At 63.7% G+C, this 25011-nt stretch overlaps 2 protein-coding genes across 7 annotated transcripts; one reads left to right on the top strand and one right to left on the bottom strand.

Annotated features, from left to right (window-relative positions):
- Positions 1-961: 961 nt before the first annotated feature.
- On the bottom strand, positions 962-7424 carry BCS1L (BCS1 ubiquinol-cytochrome c reductase complex chaperone). 2 transcript variants are annotated; one of them, XM_075001518.1, is made up of 8 exons: positions 7376-7424; positions 5854-6242; positions 5181-5320; positions 4850-5044; positions 4090-4153; positions 3201-3370; positions 2399-2516; positions 962-1689 (listed from the first exon to the last, which is right to left on the bottom strand). In XM_075001518.1, exons 2-8 carry the CDS (start codon positions 6171-6173, stop codon positions 1437-1439), a joined length of 1260 nt encoding a protein of 419 aa, XP_074857619.1. In that variant the 5' UTR covers positions 6174-6242; positions 7376-7424; the 3' UTR covers positions 962-1436. The 2 variants fall into 2 exon arrangements, with proteins under 2 accessions (XP_074857619.1, XP_074857618.1); XM_075001517.1 differs by lacking the exon at positions 7376-7424 and adding an exon at positions 6372-6925.
- Positions 7425-7450: 26 nt separating this feature from the next.
- On the top strand, positions 7451-24735 carry ZNF142 (zinc finger protein 142). Of its 5 annotated transcripts, none has more exons than XM_075001513.1 (9): positions 7451-7588; positions 10404-10739; positions 11431-12132; positions 13359-13592; positions 14981-15793; positions 16899-17013; positions 19686-22803; positions 23525-23630; positions 24146-24735. In XM_075001513.1, exons 2-9 carry the CDS (start codon positions 10460-10462, stop codon positions 24619-24621), a joined length of 5844 nt encoding a protein of 1947 aa, XP_074857614.1. In that variant the 5' UTR covers positions 7451-7588; positions 10404-10459; the 3' UTR covers positions 24622-24735. The 5 variants fall into 5 exon arrangements, with proteins under 5 accessions (XP_074857614.1, XP_074857613.1, XP_074857615.1 ...); XM_075001512.1 differs by having other exon boundaries at positions 16899-17076; XM_075001514.1 differs by lacking the exons at positions 7451-7588; positions 10404-10739; positions 11431-12132 and adding an exon at positions 12151-12329 and having other exon boundaries at positions 16899-17076.
- The last annotated feature ends 276 nt before the right edge of the window (positions 24736-25011 follow it).

Genomic DNA, 25011 nt, shown 5'->3' with positions numbered 1-25011 from the left:
CGAGCTGGTAGCAGCATTTTGCTGCCAGCTGCCCGTCCATGCCGCGGGCAGACTCGGGCCAGCTCCAGGAGCTCCCTGTGGCCTAGGCCAATGGCGGGCGCACGCAGTGCCATCTGCATGCTGATGGTATTCCAAGGGGCCTTTTACCCTGGCAGGGGACCGCTCCCCTTTTCTGCATCCCCAGCCTGTTTGCTCAGTGATCAGAACAGGGCTGCTTCCCTTCTAGTGCCAGCCCCGGCCAGACCGCAGCGAAGGGCCCTGGGAGCAGGCAGCACTCCAGGCTTCGCTTGGTTAATGGCTGTTTTCCTCCCCTCAAGCACCCCTCTCCCTTCCTCTCCCCAGAGCCCTGCCCAGGGCTCATACCCCCTCCCCGCCCCCGCCAAACAGGCATCTGCTCTTCCCCCCTGGCAGCGTTCCTCGGCTCTAGCTCTGGCTTGTGCCCTGGGCTCAGCCCAAGGGCCCCTCTAGCTCACTGACCTCAAGCTGGATTGTTTCAGTCTCTTCACAGCCAGTGGCTCAGCTCTCCCACTGGCCACCAGCTCCGAGCAGTCTGGTCTCAGCCACCACCTGGGAGAGTTCTGCCCGTCCCCAGACCGTCCTTCCCTCCCTTTCTGACCTGCCAGGTGGTCGGGCAGGTGAAGACCTTTAATCCCTGTCCCAGCTAGCCCCTTTCCTCACTCCTGCCGGCACAGCACAGGCCAGCCCCCCACTCCCAGTTCTCTGCACGGGCCTGTTTCATCAGCACTAAAAGTCAGGTCTTGCTGGGATTTTCCTTGGTCGCCCACCTGGAGCACTGACTGGGTTTTAGCTCAGGTGTTCACCGTTAGAAGCTGGCAAGGTACCCAAGGAGGAAATGCCCAGTGCCATACAAGCAGCGCTGAAGCCTGCTCTGCCCCAGAGCAGAATTTAACCCCTTGCTGTGCCGCTGGAGACACTAAGAGATGGCTCGGTTAGAAATGCAGTAGGTGCAGGGTGTGTTACTGAAGGTTTCCATACTGGGCACAGCAGGGTTGCAAAGGGCCTGTCGCACTCCTTCCTGCTGAGCACCCCTGCAGAGCTAGGGATCATCTCAGGCTTCCTCCTGTCTTCACCATCCTTCGCCTGCTGGAGGCTCCATGGGCTGGGGGTGGGGCAGGATTCTGGCCAGGTGACTAGCAGGCTCACAACACCCCCTGGGGTCCAGCCTGCTAGCAGCTGCATCTGGGGAGGAGCGCTCAGGCTGGAGAGGGCATCGCTACCCATGGCATCAGGCTGTTCCAGCTCCTATTTTAACACAAATCCAAGCCTTGTTGAGGTAGCGAAACAAAAAGCAATCAGCTCCACAGAACTGTCAACGCCACGAGCTCACAGTCCCTGTGTCCTCCAGGAGTCGCGGCTGGAACAGCCATTGCCCCAGGAACTGCCAGGCCCTCCCCTCTGGTTCTGTCCTCCCTCGCTCACTGGGTAATGGCCTGCACGTGTTCGATGGCTCCAGCTGGGTCTGCTTTGTACAGCATGAAGTGGCCCTGCACCTGGGCGGCGCTGATCTGCTGGGAGACGCGCAGGGCCTGCACTGCAAACCGTTCTCCTGCTGCCGCCGGCTGGTCGGGGTAGAAGCGCTGGAACATGCGGGAGAGCTGCCAGTGGGAGCAGTGGCCCACGTACTGCTTCAGATCCACCCGGCCGGGGCGCACCAGGGCCGCGTCCAACCTGCGGAGGCAGAGGCAGGCAGCGGTGCCGTCAGCCGGCAGCGCAGAGCTCCACCATGCACAGCGCTTTGTGTTTCCTCCAGGGTGAACGTCCCCCTGAAACACCACAGGCCGGTAGGGAGTGCAGCCTGGAGACCTCACATCCCTGGGGTGTCACGGGGGGTGGGTGCCCTGGGGCCCTCCTACTCAATGGGGCGTCTGGAAGCAACTGAGGGAAACTTGGGGAAGAACTAGACAGGAGAGTTAAGCAAAGCCTCAGTGTCACGCTAGATCTGGCTTCTCCTAGGCTCTCCCATCCCCGTGGGCAGGTGCCCCTCGGACACGCCCACCCACATACCCGTGCCAGGTGGCCTGGCCTGCTGCAGCGAGCCAGCTGGCAGCTCCAGGGGGAATGCCAAGGAGGGCTGAAAGGGCTCTCTGACGAGCCGGGGAGTGTCACCCAAAGGGAAGAGGGGAGACGGGGGCCGGCTGTTTGCTGGAAGATCCCAGGCCGGGGAATTGCAGCATTAGGACGGGGGTAGGTGGGTATTAAGCTAATCACGCTAGAGAACACCCCCCAAGAGGTTCACCTCAGGGAACGGACATGCCCTGGCCAGAGCTGAGGTGGGAGCTGGTCGGTCCAAGCTCACCCTAGTGCCCTGGTTCCCCAACACCCAGTAAGGGGGTTCCCTGCCTGGGGATTCCCCCTCCCCACAGGCGAGGGCTCTGACCTGTCAGCGTGGTTGGTGGTCATGAAGACTATCCGGGCCTCCGTGGAGGCGACGCCGTCCAGCGCGTTGAGGAGGCCGCTGAAGGTCAGCCGTCCCATGCCCTGGTAGGCTGCTGGGTCTAGAGAAAGCCAGCACAGGGCTCTCAGAGCCAGGGTAGGGCTGGAGCACTCAAACTCCACCAATGAACAGCAGCACTAGCTGCTTACAGGGGGACCAGGAACCTGCCCCATCTGGACCCAGGCCACCCCACCTCCAGCAAGCAATAATTTGGGTTCTGTGTTCCCGCCAGGGCAACCCCCGGGGCCGCCACACAGGCCAGCTCCAGGCCGACCTCCAAACATGCTCCCTGCTTGCAGCACAGCCAGTGCCCGACCGTCCCCTCCCACTGCACACAGAGCCGGGGAGCCAGCAGACAGACCCTGGGGGCTGAACCAAGCCCCTAGCTGAAGAACAAAGGGGAGCTAAAGGGCCAGGCAGGGGGAGCTGCTTCTTCTCTGGGAATCAGGGTCTCTCCCAGCCCAGCAAGTGAGACAAGAGCCCCCTCTAACAGCTCCTCCAGCCCCGCTCAGTCCAGGGAACGGCACTGGGCCCCCACTCATTTCCAGCAGGCCACAGGGCCAGCAATGGGTGACTGCTCCCTGCCAGGCTGGGCTGGAACCTGGAAGGGAGGGGAGGGGAGGGGAGGGGAGAGGTGTGTCTGCGCTGCACCAAGGCAGGAGGCCCAGGGTCTGGCCCAGCCTGCGCTGAAGACAAGTCCTCAGCTCGTGGGGGTTTCCCCAGGGCGGGAGGGGCCAGGACTAACTCTCTGCAGCCAGGTCCCGGCTCACGAAAGCCGCGTCCACATCCTCCAGGAGGATGATGCTCTGCTGTGGCGCCACGCTGAGGAGGTGGTTGAGGCGGTCGTCGGAGAGGCTGCGGTCACTCAGGCTCAGCAGGCAGATGCCGTACTCCAGGTCCCCGGCCAGGGCTGTGCTGGGAGGGGAACGTTGGGAGAGTAAAGCGCCCACGAGCGGAGCAGGAAATTGCAAGGGGGCCCGGGGGAAAGCCTCCCTTTCTAGTACCAGAGGGCAAGGATGGGCCGGGGGGTGGGGGCTGGCCAGGATTCGAGACCCACATTCCTTTCCTAATTGTGACCAACATTTCCAGTATGTCCTCTACGCAAGCCCCGCCTCCCCTGCGTGAGCCCCTCCCTGCCTCCCGGGGGTCAGAAGGACAAAGGCTGTAAGGATTGTGGGCTATCCAGTGACTGGGCCCCTTAGCACTCTAGCCGACACAGTATGAGCCCCAGTGCTTGACTCTCCCCTGCCTGGCAGCTGCTCAGGCTTGTGCAAAGGGAGCACAAAGGAGGGGCGGGTGCTGGCACCCTGCACCAGTGTAAGTGACTAAGCAGTCCCAGGAGCCCCCGTTTAGTGTCACCCCAAAGCCGCGCTCATCCTATGGAGATGGCCGGCTTACCCTGCGTATTGGCATGCGTGGGGTGGGGTGGTTGGGGTGGGCAAATGGGACTCTCGGGAGTGGAGAGGTGAAGGACGGGGTGGCCCCATGGGCCTCCAGACACAGTCCTTTTCTTGCTCGTCAGCACATTTCTGCTGGCTAACCCAACCCTCCTCCTCAGTCCCACAGAGCCACACGGGGCTCGCCCCGGCCGAAGGGGAACCAGAACCTGCCGCCTCCCAACGCACAAGACTCACATGAAGCTGCTCTTCCCACAGCCCGGGGGCCCATAAAGCAGGTACCCTCTCCTGTAGGGGATCCCTAAGAGGAGAGGAACCCATCAGCAGCCAGCAGCGCACCCCGAAGCCAGCCTGCCCCTAAAGGATGGCGCCTACCTAAGCCTCACACGTGCAGACCCCCGCAGACCTCCAGTCCCTGCAAGCTGCACCAGGCCCCCTGATCTGGACTCCAGTTGGCATTGCTAACATCTCCCCCAGGCAGCGTGCCCTCCTTGTGCAGTGCTGCCGCTCTTAGGGACAGGAGACCCTGAGCCACTGGGGACGGACGTTGACCCAAGATGGAGCCCAGGGGTAACCTGGTTGCTCCCAACGGTGCCAGGAAGAGATCAGCCTCCCCAGCACAAAGCACAGCTGGCAGGCAGGGAGAGGCCCCCGGGGCTGTGATGGCAGTGCTCATCTCCTGCCTGTGCTGCAGCAGGGATGCACCATCGATCCGGCACAGAAGCTCCCGCTTCCAGGCTGTGGCTGCAGCAGCAAGCCAGTGCCCCACATGCCGCTAGGGGGGTGGTATGCGAAGCCTTCTCCGTGCACAGAAACCAAGGGCTCCAGGCTGGGGCAAGGCGGGCAGCGAGTCAGGACTGCAGCACATCAGGGCCGGCAGGTCAGGACCCAGGTGCAGTAGGCTGCAGTAGCTCCATGGCTCTAGGGAGCATTAGCAGACCTCCTGCCGCTGACCCTAGGGGAAGGCTAGAGCTGTCAGCCCGGGCGGGAGCCTTGCCTCGCTCGCTGTACCACTTGGGGTTCTCGATGAACTCTTTCACGTCCTGCGTGATCTTCTCCGCGACCCCCTTCTCCAGCACCACCGAGGCAAGCGGGCGGCGGCGACGTGGGAACCCAAACGGCCGCCATTCGGCTCCCATGGCTGTGTACATGACCGTCTTCCCCTCCTGTTGCCTCAGAGCCAGTTCCCTGGCTAGAGGGAGACAGAGAGAGAGGGGCTGGCAGCAAAAGACGATCTTCCCGAAGGCACCAGCAAATGGTCTGGCTTTTTTACCTGCCAGGTTTCAAACCTGCTGCAGCAGGGCCCTGACCCCACCCAGCAGCCGTACCTTCCTGCAGGATGTTGAAGAAGATCTCCCGGTTGGTGCCCAGGGCTGTGAACGTCACCGACTCCCAGGGGGTCCCCGTGTGCAGGTCAATCATTTGTTTCTCTCGGTTCCTCTCGATGCGAATCCACTTCCTCTGGTACCTGGGAGCAGGAGGAAAGGGAGAGGTTGAGCAGGGGAAGCCACGCACAGAGGTGACGTCAGACGAGGCTTAGCGCCCCAGTGGGGAAGCTGCACCGCAGCAGCGTTTTGAACGCCAACCTGCCCTGACTCTTTTGAGAAGCATGTTTCCACCCCCACCACGGAGGGGATCCTGCCCACCAGGCCTCCCGCCTTACAGACACCGACGCGTTTCATATTTGCACCATTTTAACTTCACTGAGCAGCCATGTCCTCTCCCACGGGCAAGCCAGGGCACGCAGGGTCATTCCTGACATCAGTCCCTGCGCCGAAGCAAGCCAGGAAGAGGTACTAGGGATGAGCTCCGTATGTTATTTTATGGCTGCCAGATCACCTCTCGCTCAGATCCTCTGCAGTCTAAGCAGCCCTGCGCGCTGGCCCTCAGCCTTCTGAAACCAATGAGACTTCGACGGGTTTGAGTCAGGCCCCAGGCTCTTCAATCATTAGTCCTCACGTGCTGCCCTCAGGCCAATGGTCAGTTCCCGGCCCCTCTTACCAGATGAAGTGGTTCCCTGGGCTGGGGATAAAGTCGAACTTGGTGCTGATGCGCCCACTCTCGTGCTGCAGATAGGAGGTCTCCACGCTCAGGTGCTGCGTGTGCTTGGCATAGTGGGAAATCCAGCTCAGCAGCCACTGGTAGCTCTTGTCCTTGCTGGGCACCTCCAAGGTGATCATGTAGTGTCGGCGAAAAGCCACCACCCCAAACTGGGCCCCCTTCCGGGCCAGGGCCAGGGCCGTTCCCACCCCCACCAGGCCAAACCCAGCCCCGAAGTAGGGATTGTCCTTCAGCGCCAAGACAAAGTCCGAAAAGGGCATGGTGGGGCCGGGGAGGGCGGGTCACACGGCAGCTCCCGACGGCATTGCCTCGGCCAGCCAGAAACAAACCTGTTGATAAAACAAGGGAAAAACCTGAGCCACGGGTGGTGCTGCTGAAGCTCAGCCAGCCAGGATGTGATGGAATGCGGGGGTGAGGATTTTATTCCCCTGGTTAGATTGCAGGTGTTCCCTACTGACCTGTAGCAACCCAAGGGGGGTGCCTCAGTTTCCCTAGGCACAGCATCAGGGCACAGCGGGAAGGGGAACTTGGGTGTGATGACTTCTCACACATACTCAATACTCCTCACGCCTTTTGTAACCCAGGCAACCAGGTGACCCCTTTCTTCCCCGGGAAACAGGACAGAGGCGGAAGAGGGGCCGGGCTGGTTTGAACTGGAACTGGGCTGGGGCAGTCTGGTCTGGCTGGAGAGGGAGGAAGGGGACCAGGGCCTGGCTCAGGGACCCCTCTGGGCCCCTCTCCTCAAGCTGGATGGGACTGACGGGTTCTGGTCCCTGTGCTGACCAGTCTGTTCTGTGCCGTGTCCCTGTCGCCTGACCCCGGGGCACAGCTCTCCAAGTGGAGCAGCACTGGCGAGCACGGGGGAGCCCAAAGACCTGTGCTCTCAGGCCAGCTGCCCCCTGAGGCCTTGACGCTGCAGCCCTGCCTCAGTTTCCCCACTCGGTAGGGCCCTCTCCGTCACATTGCTAAAGCCAACCTCCCGCAAGCTCGACTCCACCCTCCCGCACCTGGATTTCCATGATGAGGTCTGATACCCTCTCTGCCCCCCTCCCCCCAGTGGGGGCTCACACCCCCTCTCTGCCCCCCTCCCCCCAGTGGGGACTCACACCCCCTCTCCCCCCAGTGGGGGCTCACACCCCCTCTCTGCCCCCCTCCCCCCGGTGGGGACTCACACTCCCTCTCCCCCCAGTGGGGGCTCACACCCCCTCTCCCCCCAGTGGGGGCTCACACCCCCTCTCTGCCCCCCTCCCCCCAGTGGGGACTCACACCCCCTCTCTGCCCCCCTCCCCCCAGTGGGGACTCACACTCCCTCTCCCCCCGGTGGGGACTCACACCCCCTCTCCCCCCAGTGGGGGCTCACACCCCCTCTCTGCCCCCCTCCCCCCGGTGGGGGCTCACACCCCCTCTCTGTCCCCTCCCCCCATGGGGGCTCACACCCCCTCTGCGCCCCCCCTCCCCTCACCGCCTCGCGGCGCCGCTCTGCCCCGCCCTCGCTCGCTGGTTCCGGTTCCGGTTCCGGTTGCGGCCGCGGCCCGGCTGCGGGCACCATAGAGCGCGGCGCCGCGGGAGAGAGCGGCCGGATGGGGCCGCAGCACAAAGGCGGCCGCTCCCGGCCGGGCGCGGAGGCACCATAGAGATGAGCCGCGCCAGCGCCGGCGCCAGCCGAGCCCCGCAGGTGGGAGCCGGGCCGGGCCCGGGGTGATTGGACGATTCCCGGGAGGAGGCGTTCCCCGGCGGGGGGGGAGGGGTCCCGGGGGGGAGGGGTTCCCCAAGAAGGGGTTGGGGGGAGGGGTCCCCAAGGAGGGGGGTCCGGGGGGGAGGGGTTCCCCAAGAAGGGGTCCCCCAAGAAGGAGGGAGGGGTCCCGGGGGGGTTCCCCAAGAAGGGGCTGGGGGGGAGGAGGAGGAGGAGGAGGGTCGGGGGGAGGGGTTCCCCAAGGAGGGGGGAGGGGTCCGGGGGGGGAGGGGTTCCCCAGGGAGGGAAGGAGATGGGTGGGTTCCATGATCCTCCCAGCTGGAGGCTCAGCTCCATAGCCTCAAAGGGTGGGGGGTGTTTCCTGTGTGACAGATGAAGGGGAGGGGCCCTTAGGGAGGGTCAGGAGGGGTTTAATCACCTGCCCCACGGGAAGGGGGGTGAAGGTACAGGTGTGGGGCTCCCAGGTGGGGTGGGGGGGTGAAGCTCTGCAATGGGTAGGTGCGAGCACAAATTGCTTCCCTTGGGAGGTGGGGCCTGAGATCCCCACACGGTGTGGCTGGTTCCCCTCAAATGCCTGTGGCTAGAACCCAGATGGTGTGAAGTGCTTTAAACCGGGGACTTGCTGGTTCCCGGAGCACCCTGGGAACCGAGGGAGGTGGACGGGGGTCGGCCCAATGGGCGTTTGTCCATTGTGGAAACAGTGGCTGGCTGTGTAGGCACGCTTTGGGGAGGTGATCAGGGCACTAATAACCACCGAGGTTAGGTTGGGTGTGAGACAGTCACAGATGATGCATCTGCTGGAAACAGGCGTATTAGCTGTGGTGCTGGTACCACAGCCAGCAGCCAGCCCTTGAGCTGCACTGCTGGGGGCAGCAGGCCCTGCCGGCGAGGTTATTGAGGACAGAGGCTTGGCTAAGCTGGCTGGTTCTTAGCTCAAGCAGCAGAGGCTCAGACCCTAAGCTCCAGAGGTCTCACCCCAAGGCACGTCTGCCAACAATAACAAAAGAGGAAGTGAATAAAATCTTAACACATGCACCAGTATTTGCCAAGTGGAGGACAACACACCAGAGATCCCATGAAATCCATTAGGACCTTTGCTGTTACTTCTGATTTTAAGTCACTGTTATGCATCTCCTAGAGCTGGAAGGGACCTTGGGAGGTCATCTAGTCCACTGCCCTTTTGGTAGGGCCAAGCACCATCCTTGACACCTATGTGTCCTGATCCCTAAATGGCCCCCTCAAGGATTGAACTCACAGCCCTAGGTTTAGTAGGCTAATGCTCAAACCACTGAGCTACTTCTACAGTGATTGTAGTGATGGGTGGCATGATAAAGGCCACAGAAATGGGACCAACGTACTACAGCCCACAGGGGACAATGCTTTGATGTGCCACAGGCAGCGAATCAGTGGGACCAAGGAGGAGAATATGGGGTGTTGGGTCAGGTGTAGCTTTCAGCAGCTTTTGAAGCACACAGAGCACTGCTTTGCCCCATTGCATGGGGCATTACAACAGAGCTGGCCCACACACTGAAGAATAGACTAGCTTGGCCCAGGGCAGGGGTGAGCAACCCAAACAGCAGCATGAATCCCTTGAGCCACTTTTTCCAATTTTCTAAAAAAACTCAATAATTCAAGACCCGCAGTGCATGTGAATGGGAGATGGTCCTTAACAAATAACATCAAACCAGAGGGTTTTACAACCTGTATTGTAAGACCAGCATGCACGCGGTGATTTGTAACGTGATACACGTTTCCTGCACTATGTTCCCCATTTATCGACAATAATCGGGAACGGTTTTTTGGTTTTTTTTAAACTTTGCAATTATAGTGTCAGGAGCCACAAGGAAATCCTTAACGAGCCGCGTGTGGCTCGAGCCACAAGCTGCAGGCCCCTGGCCAAGCGGGAGTGGAGTAGGTGGCCTTTTCCGTCTCCAATCCTGCTACAGTTCTGTGTTTGTACGTCATGCTCTGGCAGCTGCTGTCATGGCAGTTCCAGACTAAGTCCCTACCCCAAAGAAGTGACCATCCAAAGCAAAGACAAGAGGCAGCAGGTGGAAACCGATGGAAAGATGGCGGAACGCAGAACTGGCAGGTGAAACTGACCTGGCTAGTTTCCCTGTCCTGTTGTGCATGACATAAATGGTGCCCGGACTATTCACTCGTGCATAATTGAGTCAGACGATGATGTCTCATGGCAGACCTGTCCAGTTCCCCATCCAGAGGCTGTTGGGATTCAGGTGGGAGCTCTCATTTCTGAACTGGCACCAACTCCAGTCCCCCTGAAAGGGGCTGAGGCACAAACCTGAACTCCTGACTCTCTGCATTCGTTAAAGGTCACCTTGGCACTCCTTGAAAGATCCCAGCTGTTTTGTGTTTACCCCCCTCTTCACCCCTCGCTCCCAGTGCATAAGGGAAACAGACAAGTAGGTGACCAAGTCGGCTAGTTTGTCTCCTGTATCTCTGCATTTCAGCTGCACCCAGAGTTCATCGCTTCAGAGCTTACACCATGGCCAGTGTAACAGTGAGCTGTCACTTGGTAGCAGAGGCAGCTGAGCTTCACTGTCACTGGACGCCTTGCAAATAGGGCCTGGAGGTATCAAAATGTTTTGAAGCCCGACATTTTAATTTCTCTACAATCAACATCCCAGAGTGGGCCCCCAAAATCACATCTCGTTTTTGCAAATCTTCTGTCTCCAGAAAGGTTTATGCCCTAAAGAGAACTGCCATTGGAGGGTTGTACCCTCCAGCCTTTCCATGCCGATAGCCCAGCTGCATCACCTTGTCTCTATCTTTTCAGGACGAGATTTACTTCTCCGCAACCCGGTGCGGGTGTCTCTTGGGTAGTGGAAGAAGATGAATGGAGAAGTGGCTGCAGAGCCTGCCGGGGGAGAGATGGATGCCCTCTGCCCAGGGCTGCTGTTGCCTATTGCAGGAGAGGAAGGAGCCAAAGGAAGCCAGGGGGCCCCCAGTGCCTGTTTGGCAGAGCCAGCCCCGCTGACTGTGGGACAGAGCTTGTTGCTGACGGAGGCATCCGTGGCTGGGGATGGAGCCCCTGCAGAAGCAGCGGATGTGGAAATATTTGTAGAGGCCGTGTCAGGCAGTGTGTCTCTGAGCAGCCCAGGCAATGCCACAGGTATGGCACAGAGGGAGGGTCGTCCCGCTGCTCTGTCACCAGCCCATGGGTCAGGAAGGCCAGGACTGGCTCCCTAGTCCCTTCTCTCGGGAAGAGCAGTAGGGATAGTCCAGCCAGTCTTGTGGGGCAGGTTGTGTGGATGTGACTCCCTTCCCCATCACTGCGCACGGGCAGCCCAGCTCTGGGACGTACAGTGCAGACAGGCCCTCTCTAGCCCCATGGGTGGCCTGTCCTCTGAGTGCTGCCTGCGGGAGGCCCTGGTGCATTCTGAGCTTAGTTGTCCATCTTTCCTCTCCTAATGTTCTTTGTTAACCTAGTTGGGGAGAAAGGTCCAGGCCTGCTGCACAGCTCGGGGGGGCTGGACCCAGCATGTGCAACCTGGGACATAAGTTTCTGCTCCCAGAGCCTACCCCTTGTCAGGGGGTTCAGTCTCCAGAGCCCCTTGGCCAGCAAGTAGTCTGTTCACTGCTGCTTTACCCTTTCTCCCCCTGGGTTCCCTCCAGTCCCACTCGCTGCGGTGGCAGCCTGCCTGCTCTGTCCAGAGGATCTGGGCTGAAACCTGCTCCTCCTTCTGCCTAGGAGACAGGGATGGAAATCACTGCCCTTGACCTGAGCTGGAATTGAAGTGGTGACCCCTGGGCAAAGGGCCCCATCTGCCGCCATTTGACACTCTCTCCCTCTCCTCCCACAGAAGTCTTAGTCAAGGTGGTTGAGCTGTATTTCTGCCAGGCGTGCGGCCAGAGCTTCTCCGACCCCAGCCTGCTGTCTGAGCACCAGTGCATCGCGTTGGCATCCCCTGAGCACCTGGAACTTCCTGCTCTCTCCCAGCTCCCAGGGGCGCCGCCAGCCCTGCCCAGCGAGTGCAGAGGGGAACAGGCCCTCTGCCAGGAGTCAGCGCAGAGCTCACGAGCGAGCCGGCAGAACGGGGACCTCAGCTCGGCTGCCGAGCGACTGCTGTGCCCCATTTGCAGGGGGCAGTTCGTCCTGCCCAGTGAGCTCAAGGAGCATTTTAAGACCCATCGCAGCACCCAGGAGACCTTGGCCTGCCCTGAGAAGAGCTGCCCCTTCACCCCGGCGGACCGCAAGCAGCTGCGCCAGCACCTGCGCAGCGCCCACAAGGTGTCCCCGGTCTCCTGCGCCCACCGCACCTGCCCGCTCTTGTTCCGGAGCCACCAGGACATGAAGCTGCATCACAGGACCCACTTCCCCTTCCACTGCAGCCACTGTGACTTCATCAGCTCCAACGCCAAGCTCTTCAGGCAGCACACAAAGAGCCACGTGCCGGGCCCTGGGGAGCCTCCCACGGAGACGGGGCTCACGGAGGGGACCTGCAAGTTCGACCTCGACACGGTGGCGGGGCAGGTCCCCAGCAAACCCCTGCGTCTGCGCTGCGGTACCCGTTGAGCCCATGGGGAAAGGGGGAAAGGAGTAGGGGGCATTGAGAGGCCTCTGTCTACAGGACAGACAACCCGAAGGATGCAGGGGAAGCTCAGCCTGCCAGAAAGGGGGCCCATCGCTGCCAGGAGGGCAGGCGATCCCTGCCCTGCCCTGCAGCTGCTAGGCTGAGGCCCTCTGGCCAGTTCCTGGAGGGTGAGATGACAGTGGTGGGAGCGGTTGGTGCTGTGCTGAGCTGAGCTGAGCTGAGCTGTCCTGCTGGGTGAAGCTGTCTGCAAGCGGAGAGAGCGGGGGTGTGGGGTGACTTCCTGGTGATTGGGGGCAGGCAGCAGGCCCCTTCTGCAGTGTCCGTCAGTAGAGAGGGGGCTCCTCTCCCCAGAGGCAGGTGGGTGAGGCCTCAGTGCTGCTCAGTGGCTGGGGTAGAAGACAGGGAGAACTCCTGTACCCTTCCCCCAGCTCTGCCACTGACTCACTGGGGCCTTGGACAACTGGCTTCCCCCTCATGCTTCAGGGTCCTCAGCTGGAAACGGGCGTGAAGTTCCTGCCCCATGTCCCGGGGCGGGTGCCAGTGGGGCTCAGCACCCACAAAGCAGGGGGCAGGTGCTGCAGCAGGGCTGAATGTTGTGTGCCTCTGTCCCCACCGGCCAGTGGGATGTGCGTGCCCCCTTGCTGCAAGAGAAGCCCAGGAGCCTGGAAGGGAAGATTCCAGGGTGCAGGTCTGGCTGGGACTGCTGGGTCCCTGAGCACTGAGCTCTGAGAGCGCAGCTCCCTCCTCGGCTCTGGCGCTGGCAGGGCTCATGCTGCCCCTACCTGAAGCGTCCTCCCTGAAAAGGAGGTGCTGCTGCTGGGCTGAGCCTCCTCTGGGGGGATAAACTGCTAACGACCCCGAATTCCCAGGTCTGCTGCCGTCTCCTGGGAGGGAATGGACGGCAGCGATCCCGTCTGGGCTCTCAGCCAAGCGAGCGGCACATGGAGACTACAAGTCCCAGCATGCAGCACTCCAGCTGCACGGAGCAGCCTGGCTGGCCTGCATGCCCGTGCTTGGAGCCGTAGGCCTGTGCTAAAGCCGAGGAGGGCAGCGCTCAGCTCTGTTCTAGCTCGCTAAGAGTGGCCCTGAGGCTCCTGCCAAGAGCTGAGGTTTGGGGCTTTGGCATGGCCGCAGGCAGGGGCTGGATGCATTTGTCTGGTCCCAAAGAGGATTAACTCTTCCCTTTCTCTTTCAAGCTGCCGAGGAGGCAGAGAATTCCCTCGCTCAGACCTGCTGGGAAGCAGCAGAGCCGGCGGCTGGCCAGGGGGCAGCACCTGACGAGGCTCAGCAAATGTCGGAAGAGGAGGAGAGCGCAGGTGATGAGTGGCTGGAGGAGGAAGAGGAGGAGAGCGCCTGTGAGGCAGAAACTAAAGGAGCTGGGACGGCGGGTCCCGAGAAGGCCGAGGCCCCTCAGGCCCAGCAGTTCAGAGGTAGAGTCCTTGGTTCGCTCACACGTGAGCCAGGCACCGTTCCGGGAGCCGGCCGTCGAACCTTTCGCTTGCCGGCACACATGGAGCCCGGGGGCTACGGGAGGCTTGGGGATGATTTGGGGTGGGGACCGATGGGGCCTTCCTTTTACACTGTCTTGTAGCAGGCACAAAGGCGACGCTGGCGCTAGTAACACAGGCCCAGGCAGTGCGCCTCAGACCAGGCATATGCAGGAGTGACTGCTGTGTGAGGTGAGGCTGGGTACTTCGGTGAACAGCAAGGCTTGGCTGCATGTGCTAAAATGGAGCCAAGCCATGCTAAGGCCCGGGAGGGGTCCGCCCCCCGTGAGCTGCAGCAGAGTCCTGCCCAGGAGTGTCCCGCTGGGCTTCGCTTGGCTATGCCACTAGCTTCGGCAGCTGACAAGAGCCTGGGTGTGACAGCTCAAGTCATGGGCCCGAGGGGACCGCTCAGAGCACGAGCTGGGCCAGGCCAACAAAGAAACCCCAGAGGAGCCAGTGGTTGCTGCCGCGCCATGTGCCGGAAGGCGGCCGGGATCCTCGCCGCAGAGAAGTGAGCGGGGCTGGCTGGCCCCCCAGGCAACCCAGCCCCAGGAGCTGTTCTGGATCTGGGAGTGAAAGCCGCGCTGGCCGGGGTTGGCGCCTGTGAGTGGTGCATCTGGGGAGCTGCAGACGGCCACCTGCAGGGAGAAGCGAGGCACAAATTGCTCCCCCCGAGAGGGTGCTGAACCCCGGAACGGACTCCGTGGGGAGGGGCAGGGGCTCCAGCTCTCGGCGCTTTAGCGCGGCCAGGCTGGGAGGTGCTGTAGGTCGATGTGAGTCGCTGGGCTCTGCAGGACTCAGACGAGACGGGCAAATGGCCCCCTCTGGGCGCAGAACACCTAGAGACGCGTAGGCCTCCCTTGGTCCTTCCTGGCGCAAACCAGCGCAGCGCGAGAGGAGCGGGTACTAGCGCCCCTGCTGGCTGTGGGACAGGTGGCTGTCAGGTGCCTGGCCCAGTCACCTGCTCAGCCGGGCCCCAGCCTGCTGGAGGCGGACATTGGCTAGAGTCCTGCACGGAGATGCTCCCCAGGTTGCACTGTGGTCCAGGGGTCTGCAGGCAGCAGCTTGTTTGCTGGTGAGGTGCGGCTGAGACTCTGGCTCGCTCCCCAGGAGCGATCTGCCAGGGTCCTCGGTTGCATGCATTGCCCAGCTGAGCACAGGCTGCGGGCAGGAAGGCAGCACTTCCCCCTGGGGCTTCCTGGCCAGCCACGACTCCCAGGCTCCCACCGTGGCGCCTCCCATCCCCAGGGACCTGTGGCAGAGAGGTTCTTGCAGCAGCCGTCCATGCCTGTGGCAGGCTGCAGGCTGAGCAGGGCCGGTTTCCTTTGCAGGGGACGTAGCCGAGGGCTCCGAATACCTCTTCAAAACCCACATGTGCCCGGAGTGCAAACGGTGCTTCAAGAAGCGGACGCACCTGGTGGAGCACTTACACCTGCACTTCCCGGACCCCAGCCTTCAGTGCCCCAACTGCCACAAGTACTTCACCAGCAAGAGCAAGCTGAAAATCCACCTGATGCGGGAGACGGGGGAGAAGGCGCACCGCTGCCCCCTCTGCCCCTACAGCTCGGTGGAGAAGAACGCCCTCAACCGCCACATGGCCAGCATGCACGAGGACATCTCCAACTTCTACTCGGACGTCTACGCCTGCCCCGTCTGCTCGGAGACCTTCCGGCTCAGCCAGGCGCTCAAGGAGCACCTCAAGACCCACAAGGCCGAGCCCAAGCGGCTGAGCTGCTTCCAGGGCGACTGCGGGTACCGCACCGAAGACCGCAAGGAGTTCGTCCGCCACCTCAAGGAGGCCCACGGCATCAAGGCGGTGGAGTGCCAGTACCACGCCTGCTCCCTGCTCTTCGGCACGCCGGAGGCCATGGAAGCCCACCGCAAAACGCACTACGCTTTCCACTGCCAGCACTGCGACTTCGCCTGCTCCAACAAGCACGTCTTCCGCAAGCACAAGCGGCAGGGGCACCCCGGCAGCGAGCGGCTGCAGTGCGGCTTCTGCCCCTACGCCACCTTCAACCCCGTGGAGTTCCACGACCACATGGGCAAGATGCACGCCCACGAGAAAATCCACAAGTGCGCCGAGTGCGGCTTCGCCACGGCGCACAAGCGGGTGCTCATCCGCCACATGCTGCTGCACACGGGTGAGTCGCCCAGCGCCCGCCTCGCCGCTCCCCTCCCCCGCTGCTCCACTGGGCGGGAGTGTGACCTAGTGGTTAGAGCATGGGGCAGTCAGGGCTCCTGGCTCTGGGAGGGAGTGGGACTTAATGGTTAGAGCAGCAGGGACTGGGAGTCGGGGCTCCTGGGGTCAGTTCCTGGCTCTGGGAGGGAGTGGGACTTAATGGTTAGAGCAGCAGGGACTGGGAGTCAGGGCTCCTGGGGTCAGTTCCTGGCTCTGGGAGGGGACTTAATGGTTAGAGCAGCAGGGACTGGGAGTCAGGGCTCCTGGGGTCACTCCCTCCCAGAGCCAGGAACTGGGATTTAATGGTTAGAGCAGTGGGGACTGGGAGTCAGGACTGCTGGGGTCAGTTCCTGGCTCTAGGAGGAAGTGGGGACTGGGAGTCAGGACTGCTGGGGTCAGTTCCTGGCTCTAGGAGGGAGTGGGGACTGGGAGTCAGGGCTCCTGGGGTCAGTTCCCTGCTCCGTAGTCCTGGGAAGTCCCTTAAGCAGGCAGATTTTACCCCTGGGGGGCAGAATACCAGGGCATAGCCACCAGCTCTTTGTATGGCTCTTGCCAGGCCTGACCGTGGAGGCCTGCCGGCTCCCATCCCACAGGGATGAGCAGAGTCCCCCGGCAGCTCTGCCGCCCAGGGCAGTGCCAGACCTGAGAGAGCTGAGCTCTGGGGAGAGGGGCGGGATGCGGGCGGGTTCTCTCTGGAGCCAAGGTGACCGCAGCGTCACACAAAGGGTGAGACCTGGTGCCTTTTCGCAGTGGCCTCGCACAACTACGGGTGGGGCTGGCGGACAGAGCCCCGTCACCCGCTGGCCAGGAGGAGCAGTGGTGGTGTATCCCCTGTATCGCCCACAAGATGCCAGGAGGGGGCTGCCTGGGCTCGAAGAGGTTCCTCGTGGGCTGCAGAGCTTGTAACACGGAGCCTCTGGCTAGATCCGTGGCCACCTCCCTGGGGCACATCCAGCTGCCTGTGTTCTCCCACCCCTCTGCCCTGCCACCTCCATGGCGTGTGGGTTGGGGGGGGCGGGAATCGTGGCCTCTCTCCGACCGGCGCTTTCTCTCCTCTCCTCTCCCAGGGGAGAAGCCTCACAAGTGTGAGCGCTGTGACTTCACCTGCCGGGACGTGAGCTACCTGTCCAAGCACATGCTCACCCACTCCAGCGACAAGAACTACATGTGTACCGAGTGCGGGTACGTCACCAAGTGGAAGCACTACCTGACCGTGCACATGAGAAAGCACACCGGGGACCTCAGGTGCGTGCCTCCGGCTCCCCCCTTGCAGCGAGGGCGAGTCGGCTCCTCTCGCCTTCCCTGCCAGGGCCCCGGGAAGAGGGCAGGCCGGTGGCCTAGCTCCGAGCTCTCCAGGGGCCCTGTCTCTGATGTTGCCTCTGACCTGCAAGGCCGGGCTGGTCCCGGGCTGGCTCTGAAGGTGCCGAGGGGGGCAGGCGTGGGGCAGCGGCAGCCTGCTCCGTTTATTGCAGCTCAGGGAGGGTCCTGGGGTTCCCAGCAGTTGCCGCGGAGGCTGCCTTTGGCTCAGGGGCTGGCGCTCTGCTTGCTGGCCCTCTGGGCCTAGGTACACGTCCACCTCATGGCCGGTCAGGGCATGGCCAGCACAGCGCGTACCGCTGTTCGAATGACTCCGTGCGGGGGGCCAACCCCAGGGCAGGCCGGTTGGAAGCTGGACGTGCACCCCAGCTTGGCTCCGAGCTCTAGGCTGAAACTGCACTAACCAGTCACCAGGTGTGAGCTCCTTAGGCACCGTAACAGCTTAACCACAGAATCACAGACTGGGCCCTTGGGTGCCCCCGGCTGTCTGTCTGTCTGCCCTGCCCCCAGACTGGGCCCTTGGGTTCCCAGGTCTGTCTGTCTGTCTGCCCTGCCCCCAGACTGGGCCCTTGGGTTCCCCAGTCTGTCTGTCTGTCTGCCCTGCCCCCAGACTGGGCCCTTGGGTTCCCTGGTCTGTCTGTCTGTCTGCCCTGCCCCCAGACTGGGCCCTTGGGTTCCCCGGTCTGTCTGTCTGTCTGTCTCGCCCCCAGACTGGGCCCTTGGGTTCCCAGGTCTGTCTGTCTGTCTGTCTGTCCCACCCCCAGACTGAGTCCTCGGTTCCCCCGGCTGCCTGCCTGTCTGTGTTTGTCTGCCTCGCCCCCAGACTGGGCCCTTGGGCTCCCCTGTCTGTCTGTCTGTCTGCGCCCCCCCCCCCCGCCCCCAGACCGAGCCCTCGGGTTCCCTGGTCTGCGTCTCTGTGGTAGCTGGTTCCTCACACCACAAATCACAGCAGTCTGAGGATTCCCTGCCCCAAAGGACCACTAGGTTGTCTCCCATCAGTTGCGCCAAGTAGCAGAGGGGGAGCCGAGTTAGTCTGTATCTTCAAACACAGCAAGCAGTCCTGGGGCGCCGCAGAGACTGACAGATCTTTTGGAGGTGGGTCTTTGCCCACGAAATCTCACGCTTCAAAATATCTGTTAGTCTATAAGGTGCCCAGGACTTCTTGTTATCAATTGCACCTTGGCTCTTCCCCCATGTTTGGTGGGACCGTCCGGTATTTGGGACGCCAAAATGCCTCCTGATTTATTTTTGAAAAGGGACGAATTGTCCCATGTCTCCCCCCGCTGACTTTTCCTCTAGCGGCTGCGGGCCGGAGAGCGGTAGGTCACTTCCCCAAGCCTTGGGGAAGCCGGGAGAGTGTGGCTGGCTGCTGCATCCCTGTCACTTCCCTGGGATCCTGGGGACTGCTGGGGGCCGCCCCTTCGCCGACGCTTGCCGCCTCCCTGGGGCTCCGGGGGACAGCTGGGAGCTGTCGCCTCCTTCTTGGCTCCCTGGGGCTTGGTGGGGCCGGGAGGAGCTGCCCCCCACCCCCTATATAATCCTTGTCCCGGCTTTGGGAGAGGGAGATCTGGTCACCGTACCAAAACACAACGCTTGTAACCAGTCCTGTGGTCCGCTCCAGCCAGGTGTGTTCTCTCGGACGAGGAGATGAGGGAGGGGGTTAGGGCAGCGATCGCACACAGGCAAATGCGCAACAAGAAAACCTCTCTGATAAGCAGGCACTGCATGATAGTTAGGGCTAAGCCAGGCTCAGCAGCTGGGGATCTCTGGGTTATACCTAGAAACCTACATGTCCAATTCCAGGCAGCAGAGATCCCCCTACGTGCTGTTGCTGGAGGTTTTATCTCCCTCTTGCCACATGCTCTGAGCTTGGCTGAGGGGAGGAATCCACTTGTCTGTCTCCTTATCACACAAGGGAGAGCAGAACAACCAGCTTTTTTGTCCGCTTGGGTGTCCTACGAGACTCTAGCGGGTGCGGAAAGGCCGTTGTGGCCAGGAAGGACATAACGCTGTGTTGGAGACCAGCTGCTCACACGAGTTCGTGTCTCGTGCCTGGTGACTGCCTCGGTCACGGAGGCTCACAACACAGAGGCACGCAGTGAAGTCTGATAACCCTAGCGCCCGTCCTCACAGTGCTAATGCACGAGGGAGCCAGACGGGTCCCAGCCCTGGATTTATCAGTGCTCAGCTGAGCCCTGGCCTGCTCAGCTCCTGACTGCGCATGTCGCACGGCACTGCCGCTGGCTCGGACCGGCTGAAGGACAGTGGTGGTAAGCCCAGCCCAGGTCCAAGGCCTCCGGACTGGGGAGGGTGAACCTCAGCCTGCCGGGCAGGAAGGGGAGAGGGAGCCTGTGAAGCTGTGCCCAGGAAGGTGGGGTCCCAGGCTAGAGAGCAGAGCAGCGCAGAGGTCCCCGGCAGACCGCTCCAGAGGGTAGTAAATCCCCCTGGGTGGTTGTCCCCCTTTGGGGAGGGAGCTGCCCCGTGGCAGACCCTGGTGCGTGCTGCAGCCCCCTGACCCTCTCCCCTGTCCCTGGCAGGTACCAGTGCAACCAGTGCTCGTACCGCTGCCACCGGGCGGACCAGCTGAGCAGCCACAAGCTGCGGCACCAGGGCAAGAGCCTGATCTGCGAGGTGTGCGGCTTCGCCTGCAAGCGCAAGTACGAGCTGCAGAAGCACGCGCAGGCGAAGCACTCCCAGGACTACCAGGTGCCCGTCTTCCAGTGCCGCTACTGCAGCTACCAGACCAAGTACAAGCAGGCCCTGCTCAACCACGAGAACTGCAAGCACACCAAGCAGAAGGAGTTCCGCTGTGCCCTCTGCTCCTACTGCACCTTCAGCAACACCAGCCTCTTCTTCCACAAGCGCAAGGCGCACGGCTACGTGCCTGGCGACAAGGGCTGGCTGGAGCGCTACGCCAGCAAGGCTCTGGAGAGCCGCTCGGCGGACGCGCTGCTGGCCTCCGACCTCAGTGCGGCTCTGAGCGCCGACTCCAGCCCTTCCCCCGCCGGGAAGGAGCCCTGGCCCAAGAGCGAGCCCTTGGCCTCGGCCGCCCCGCGAGAGCCTGCTCAGCTGGCTTTCGGCGGGACCCCACTGGGCGGCGCTGAGCTAGGGCGAGGACTGGCCGAGGACGAGAGGGGTCCTGCCACCGACATTGGCCCCCTGGGCGAGTCCCGGGTGCAGAGCTCTTCCCCGGGGGCGTTGGAGGACCCTGGCGAAGGCTGCCTGCTGCACTTGGAGACGCTGAACGTCCTGGCGGCCCCTCCGCTGGGGGGCATGGCCAGCGAGCCTCTGGCAGCCCGGCCGGAGAGCACCGACGCCCTGAGCGGCGAGGACCCTGCCTGCGGCATCCTGAGCACGCGGGGCCTGGAGGAGAGCGACAACGGGCTGGAAGATGTCCCTGACTTCGAGGAAGAACCGGAGGTCCCGGGGCAGGGGAGGCTGCAGGGCAGCGCTGGCGGCGTGGCCTGTGCCACGAGGGCAGATGAGAGCCCGGCTCAGGACGCATCCCCGGGGCCTGAGGATGGCTCCTCTGGGCTCTGCTCCAACCTGCGCAGCACGGACAGCGACGCCACCCCAGAGGCCGGCGTGCAGGAGGCCTGGCTTAGCGCCAGAAAGCCAGCGGCGCAGAGCCACTGCCCAGCCCCTGAAGATCAGGCCTCCCCGTGCGCCGAGGCCAAGGCAGGGCCGCAGGCAGAGTCGGCCCTGAAGGCTCTGCGGAGGCAGGACAAGGAGCAAGCGGAGACCCTGGTCCTGGAGGGGAGGGTGCAGATGCTGGTGGTTCAGTCAGAGAACCAGCTCTTCAAGTGCGAGAGGTGCTCGTACCTCACGCGCAAGGAGAAGGCCCTGGCCCTGCATCTGCGAGCCGGCTGCCAGGGCCGCAGGTCCCCGCTGCTGTGCCGGGAGTGCGGTGCCAGCTTTAAGCAGCAGCGGGGGCTCAACACTCACCTCCTGAAGAAGTGCCCCGTGCTCCTGAGAAAGAAGAAGCCTCTCAAGCCCGCCGGCGGCGCAGGGGGGGCAGCGGCAGGCGAGGGGCAGGACCCACAGGAAGGTGACGTGAGCGGCATTGCCCAGCCCCCTGGGAGCCCTGGGGCAGGGCCTGTGAAAACACCCTCCGCCAGCAGCCCCGGCCCCGAGGCGCCGCCCACGGGCAGCCCAGCCCCCGGCGAGGGCCTGGAGGGAGCCTCTGAGCCCCTGGCGGCGGCAGAGCTGCGAGTGCCGGGAGACCAGGCCCAAGCGGAGGAAGCCCAGAGCCCCTCCCCGCCCGAGAGGTACCGGCTGGAGCAGGGCAAGCTGCACTGCAACTCCTGCTCGTTCGTCTGCTCCCGGCTCTCCACCATCAGCTCCCACGTGGAAGATGGGTGCCGGGGCCTGGAGCCGTTCCGCTGCTCCCTGTGCTCGGAGGCCTTCCGGTCCAGGCGGGCCCTGCAAGGCCACCGCTCGGCAAAGCACAGCCAGCCGGCCTGCCCCCGGCCGCCCCCGGAGGAAGGCGGCGCTCCTGCCCGGCCCGCGGAGGAAAGAGCAGCTCCGGGCGGCGGAGAGACAGGCCCGGCTGGCCGGCGCCAGAGGCAGCGTTTCGCCTGCCCCGCCTGCCCCTTCACCTGCCACCAGGAGCGGGCCCTGCAGACGCACAAGAAGCGAGGGTGCGTCCCGCCGGCCGAGCTCCGCTGCCCCGCCTGCCCCTTCACCTGCAAGGCGGCCGGCGCCCTGCGGCTGCACCGCAAGCTGCACCGCAAGTACCGCCAGCGGCCCCCGCTGCAGTGCCGGCAGTGCGAGTTCACCTGCAAGCAGGCCCGCTGCCTGCAGCAGCACGTCTTCATCAAGCACGAGGGCGTGAAGCCCCACCGGTGCCTCTACTGCGAGTTCAGTACCACGCGGCGCTACCGGCTGGAGGCCCACGAGTCGCTGCACACCGGGGTGGGCCGCATCGCCTGCGGCGTCTGCAGCCAGACCTTCGGCACCAACTCCAAGCTGCGCCTGCACCGGCTGCGGGTGCACGAGAAGACGCCCACGCACTTCTGCCCGCTGTGCGACTACAGCGGCTACCTGCAGAACGACATCACCCGCCACGTCAACAGCTGCCACCGCGGGGAGCTGCGGTTCCGCTGCGGGCGCTGCGAGGCCCGCTTCAGCTCGGAGACGGCCCTCAAGCAGCACGCCCTGCGGCGGCACGAGGAGAAGGCCGCCCACCGCTGCCCCCGCTGCGGCTTCGTGTGCCACAGCCGAGCCACGCTGCGGTGCCACGCCCGGAAGCAGCACCCCCAGCTGGAGTGCGGGGCCTGCAAGGAGACCTTCGCCAGCCGGGAGGCGCTGGAGGAGCACAAGCCGCTGCACTTCAGCCACCGCTGCGACCGCTGCAGCTTCGCCGCCAGGGAGCGCCAGCAGCTCGTCCGGCACTACGTGGAGCGGCACGAGCCCGCCGGGGCCCAGGAGCGGCCGCTCAAGTGCCCCTTCTGCGACTTCGCCTGCCACCACCAGCTGGTCTTCGACCACCACGTCAAGGGCCACGGGGGCACCCGCCTGTACAAGTGCGCCGACTGCGCCTACACCACCAAGAACAAGCAGAAGATCACGTGGCACAGCCGGATCCACACCGGCGAGAAGCCGTACAAGTGTCACCTGTGCAAGTACGCCTGTGCCGACCCGTCGCGCCTGAAGGTGAGAGCCGGCCCCCTGCTCCTGGGGCAAGGAAGGAGGGAGAGCCCTGGGGCGCCGCTGGGGACGGGGAGACCCCAGCAGGGGCTGGCGTGTCCCTGTGCCGGGGAGCAGGAGGTTCCCCTGGGCGGCCTGGAGATGGGGAGGAGACAGTGCTGCACAGGCGTAAGGAGGCAGCCCAGCCTAGGGGACCGAGCTGAGTGCTGGGAGCCGGGAAGTCCCAAGTTCTGGTGTTGGGGGGATTCCCCCTCCTCCCCGCCCGCAGCCTCTTCGCAGCTGCCCTGCGCGGTGGCCGGCGGCTCTCCTGCACCCCCTCAGCATGCGAAGGCCTGGGCAGCCTTGGTTAATGCCCGCCCGGTGCTTTGGCCGGGGCAGGCGCTCAGCGTTACTCTAACCACCTGGCCTGTCGCTAGCCCAAGGGGAGCGAGGCTGGACAGCGTGCCCAGAGCCTGCTGGGGGGACCCCGAGCCAAGAGCCTGGTGCAGAAAACGCCCAGCCCCCGGTGTCCTTGCTGGTGATCCCGAGCGCTCACCTTGGGCCTGTCGAGCGTAGAGCTGATAGTGCCTTGCCAAAGAAGTCAGGATCGTGGCCCACATGGTACAGGTGGGGAAACTGAGGCACAGAGCCATGACTTGCTCCTGCTCGCCTGGTGGCAGAGATGGGAAGACAACCCCAGGCTCCCGGCTCGCAGCCCAGTCACTGCTGCCTCTGCTGCTCTCTCCAGTACCACATGCGAATCCATAAGGAGGAGCGGAAATACCTTTGTCCCGACTGCGGCTACAAGTGCAAATGGGTGAACCAGCTGAAGTATCACATGACCAAGCACACAGGTGAGTGCCGGGGGGGGGAGGCAGCCCCCATGGCTGGGCCCTGCCGGGACTGGAGCAGGGCTGTTCCTCTCAGGGCTCTGCTCTCCCCTGGTGCCCCTGGGAAATCAGCGAGCGGCCCGCTGGGTGCTGAATCCTTCTGTGGCTGCTCCTGCGCCTGTTCTGAGCAGGGCCGCCCGGGCAGGGGCTGCGCCCTGGGGGCGGGGTGCCCGTGGGCAGGAGGCAGCGGCGGTGGGGCAGGGACTTAGCTGGGGCTGGCGCACAGGGAGCGAGCAGCCTGGTTTTTCCAAGGCCGCCGGCAGAGCCGTGCAGGGGGCACCAGACCCCCAGCTTCCCGGGGTGGGGAGCACCAGCCGGCCTGGTGCTGGCACGGGAATGCCGGGCCTGCCTGTTGCTGCCGGCCGGGGGAGAGAGCCCCGTGGGCTGGATCCCTAGTGGCCGGGCAGCCCCGGGGAGCCCAAGCCAGCGCGCCCTGGCCAGTCCCCCTGCCCCGGCGAGCGGCTGCGTCTCCCCCGCAGGCCTCAAGCCCTACCAGTGTGACGAGTGCCCGTACCGCACCAACCGGGCGGACGCGCTGCGCATCCACCGGGAGACACGGCACCGCGAGGCCCGCGCCTTCATCTGCGAGCAGTGCGGCAAGGCCTTCAAGACCCGCTTCCTGCTGAAGACCCACCTGAAGAAGCACAGCGAGGAGAAGCCCTACGTGTGCAACGTGTGCGGACGCGGGTTCCGCTGGGCGGCCGGCCTGCGCCACCACTTCCTCACCCACACCAACCAGCTGCCCTTCTTCTGCCGCCACTGCCCCTACAAGGCCAAGCAGAAGTTCCAGGTCGTCAAGCACATCCAGCGGCACCACCCCGACCGCGGCCCCGGCGACCTCAGCCAGGGGGTGGGCAAGGACACCAGCGCCCCCACGCTGCACCTGCATGACGTCCAGCTGGAGCCCGCCAAGCCGGAAGGCGGGGGGGGGCCCCCGCCGGCGGCGCAGGGCTAGCCAGGCTGGAGAGAGGCCGGCCCCCCCTGCCTGCACCGGGCCTGGCACGCCGCAGCCGCGGGCCCCTTCTAAGGCGTGCCGGTGTGTATAGGGGATGTATAAAGGGACTCTCGTTTCTAACTGGGATGGGCTCCCTCCTTCGCGCCGTCGGCTCCCTTCCCCCGCCGGGGTCCCCCGGCTGCTGCACGCACCGTCCAGCCCTTGGGGATGCTCAGGGCCCATACGGCTGGGCTCCGCGGCACTGGGTGTCCCCCTCCCGGTGGCGTGAGCCGCTTCTGCCGCAGTGGCCCTCTTGCCAGGCTGGCAGGGCGGGAAGAGCCGTTTCCTGCTGAGGAGGCTTTCAGAGGCAAGCAGGGCCGGAGGGAGGGTGGGCCACACGCCGAGGCTGTG

The sequence above is a fragment of the Carettochelys insculpta genome, chromosome 8 (genome assembly GCF_033958435.1).
Source record: "Carettochelys insculpta isolate YL-2023 chromosome 8, ASM3395843v1, whole genome shotgun sequence".
Lineage (NCBI taxonomy): Eukaryota > Metazoa > Chordata > Testudines > Carettochelyidae > Carettochelys > Carettochelys insculpta.
Note: the sequence above shows the minus strand (reverse complement) of the source record. Positions and strands in the feature narration are given on the sequence as shown.

Excerpts from the sequence above, each read along its gene's own strand:
- ZNF142 (XM_075001512.1), top strand. The coding sequence starts at position 10,460 with ATGAATGGAGAAGTGGCTGCAGAGCCTGCCGGGGGAGAGATGGATGCC. Across the intron at positions 10,740-11,430 it reads CAGCCCAGGCAATGCCACAG|AAGTCTTAGTCAAGGTGGTT; the intron begins GTATGGCACAGA and ends CTCCTCCCACAG. Across the intron at positions 23,631-24,145 it reads TCACATGACCAAGCACACAG|GCCTCAAGCCCTACCAGTGT; the intron begins GTGAGTGCCGGG and ends TCTCCCCCGCAG.
- BCS1L (XM_075001518.1), bottom strand. The coding sequence starts at position 6,173 with ATGCCCTTTTCGGACTTTGTCTTGGCGCTGAAGGACAATCCCTACTTC. Across the intron at positions 5,321-5,853 it reads CCAGGGAACCACTTCATCTG|GTACCAGAGGAAGTGGATTC; the intron begins GTAAGAGGGGCC and ends TCCTGCTCCCAG. Across the intron at positions 2,517-3,200 it reads CCGGGACCTGGCTGCAGAGA|ACCCAGCAGCCTACCAGGGC; the intron begins GTTAGTCCTGGC and ends GGCTTTCTCTAG.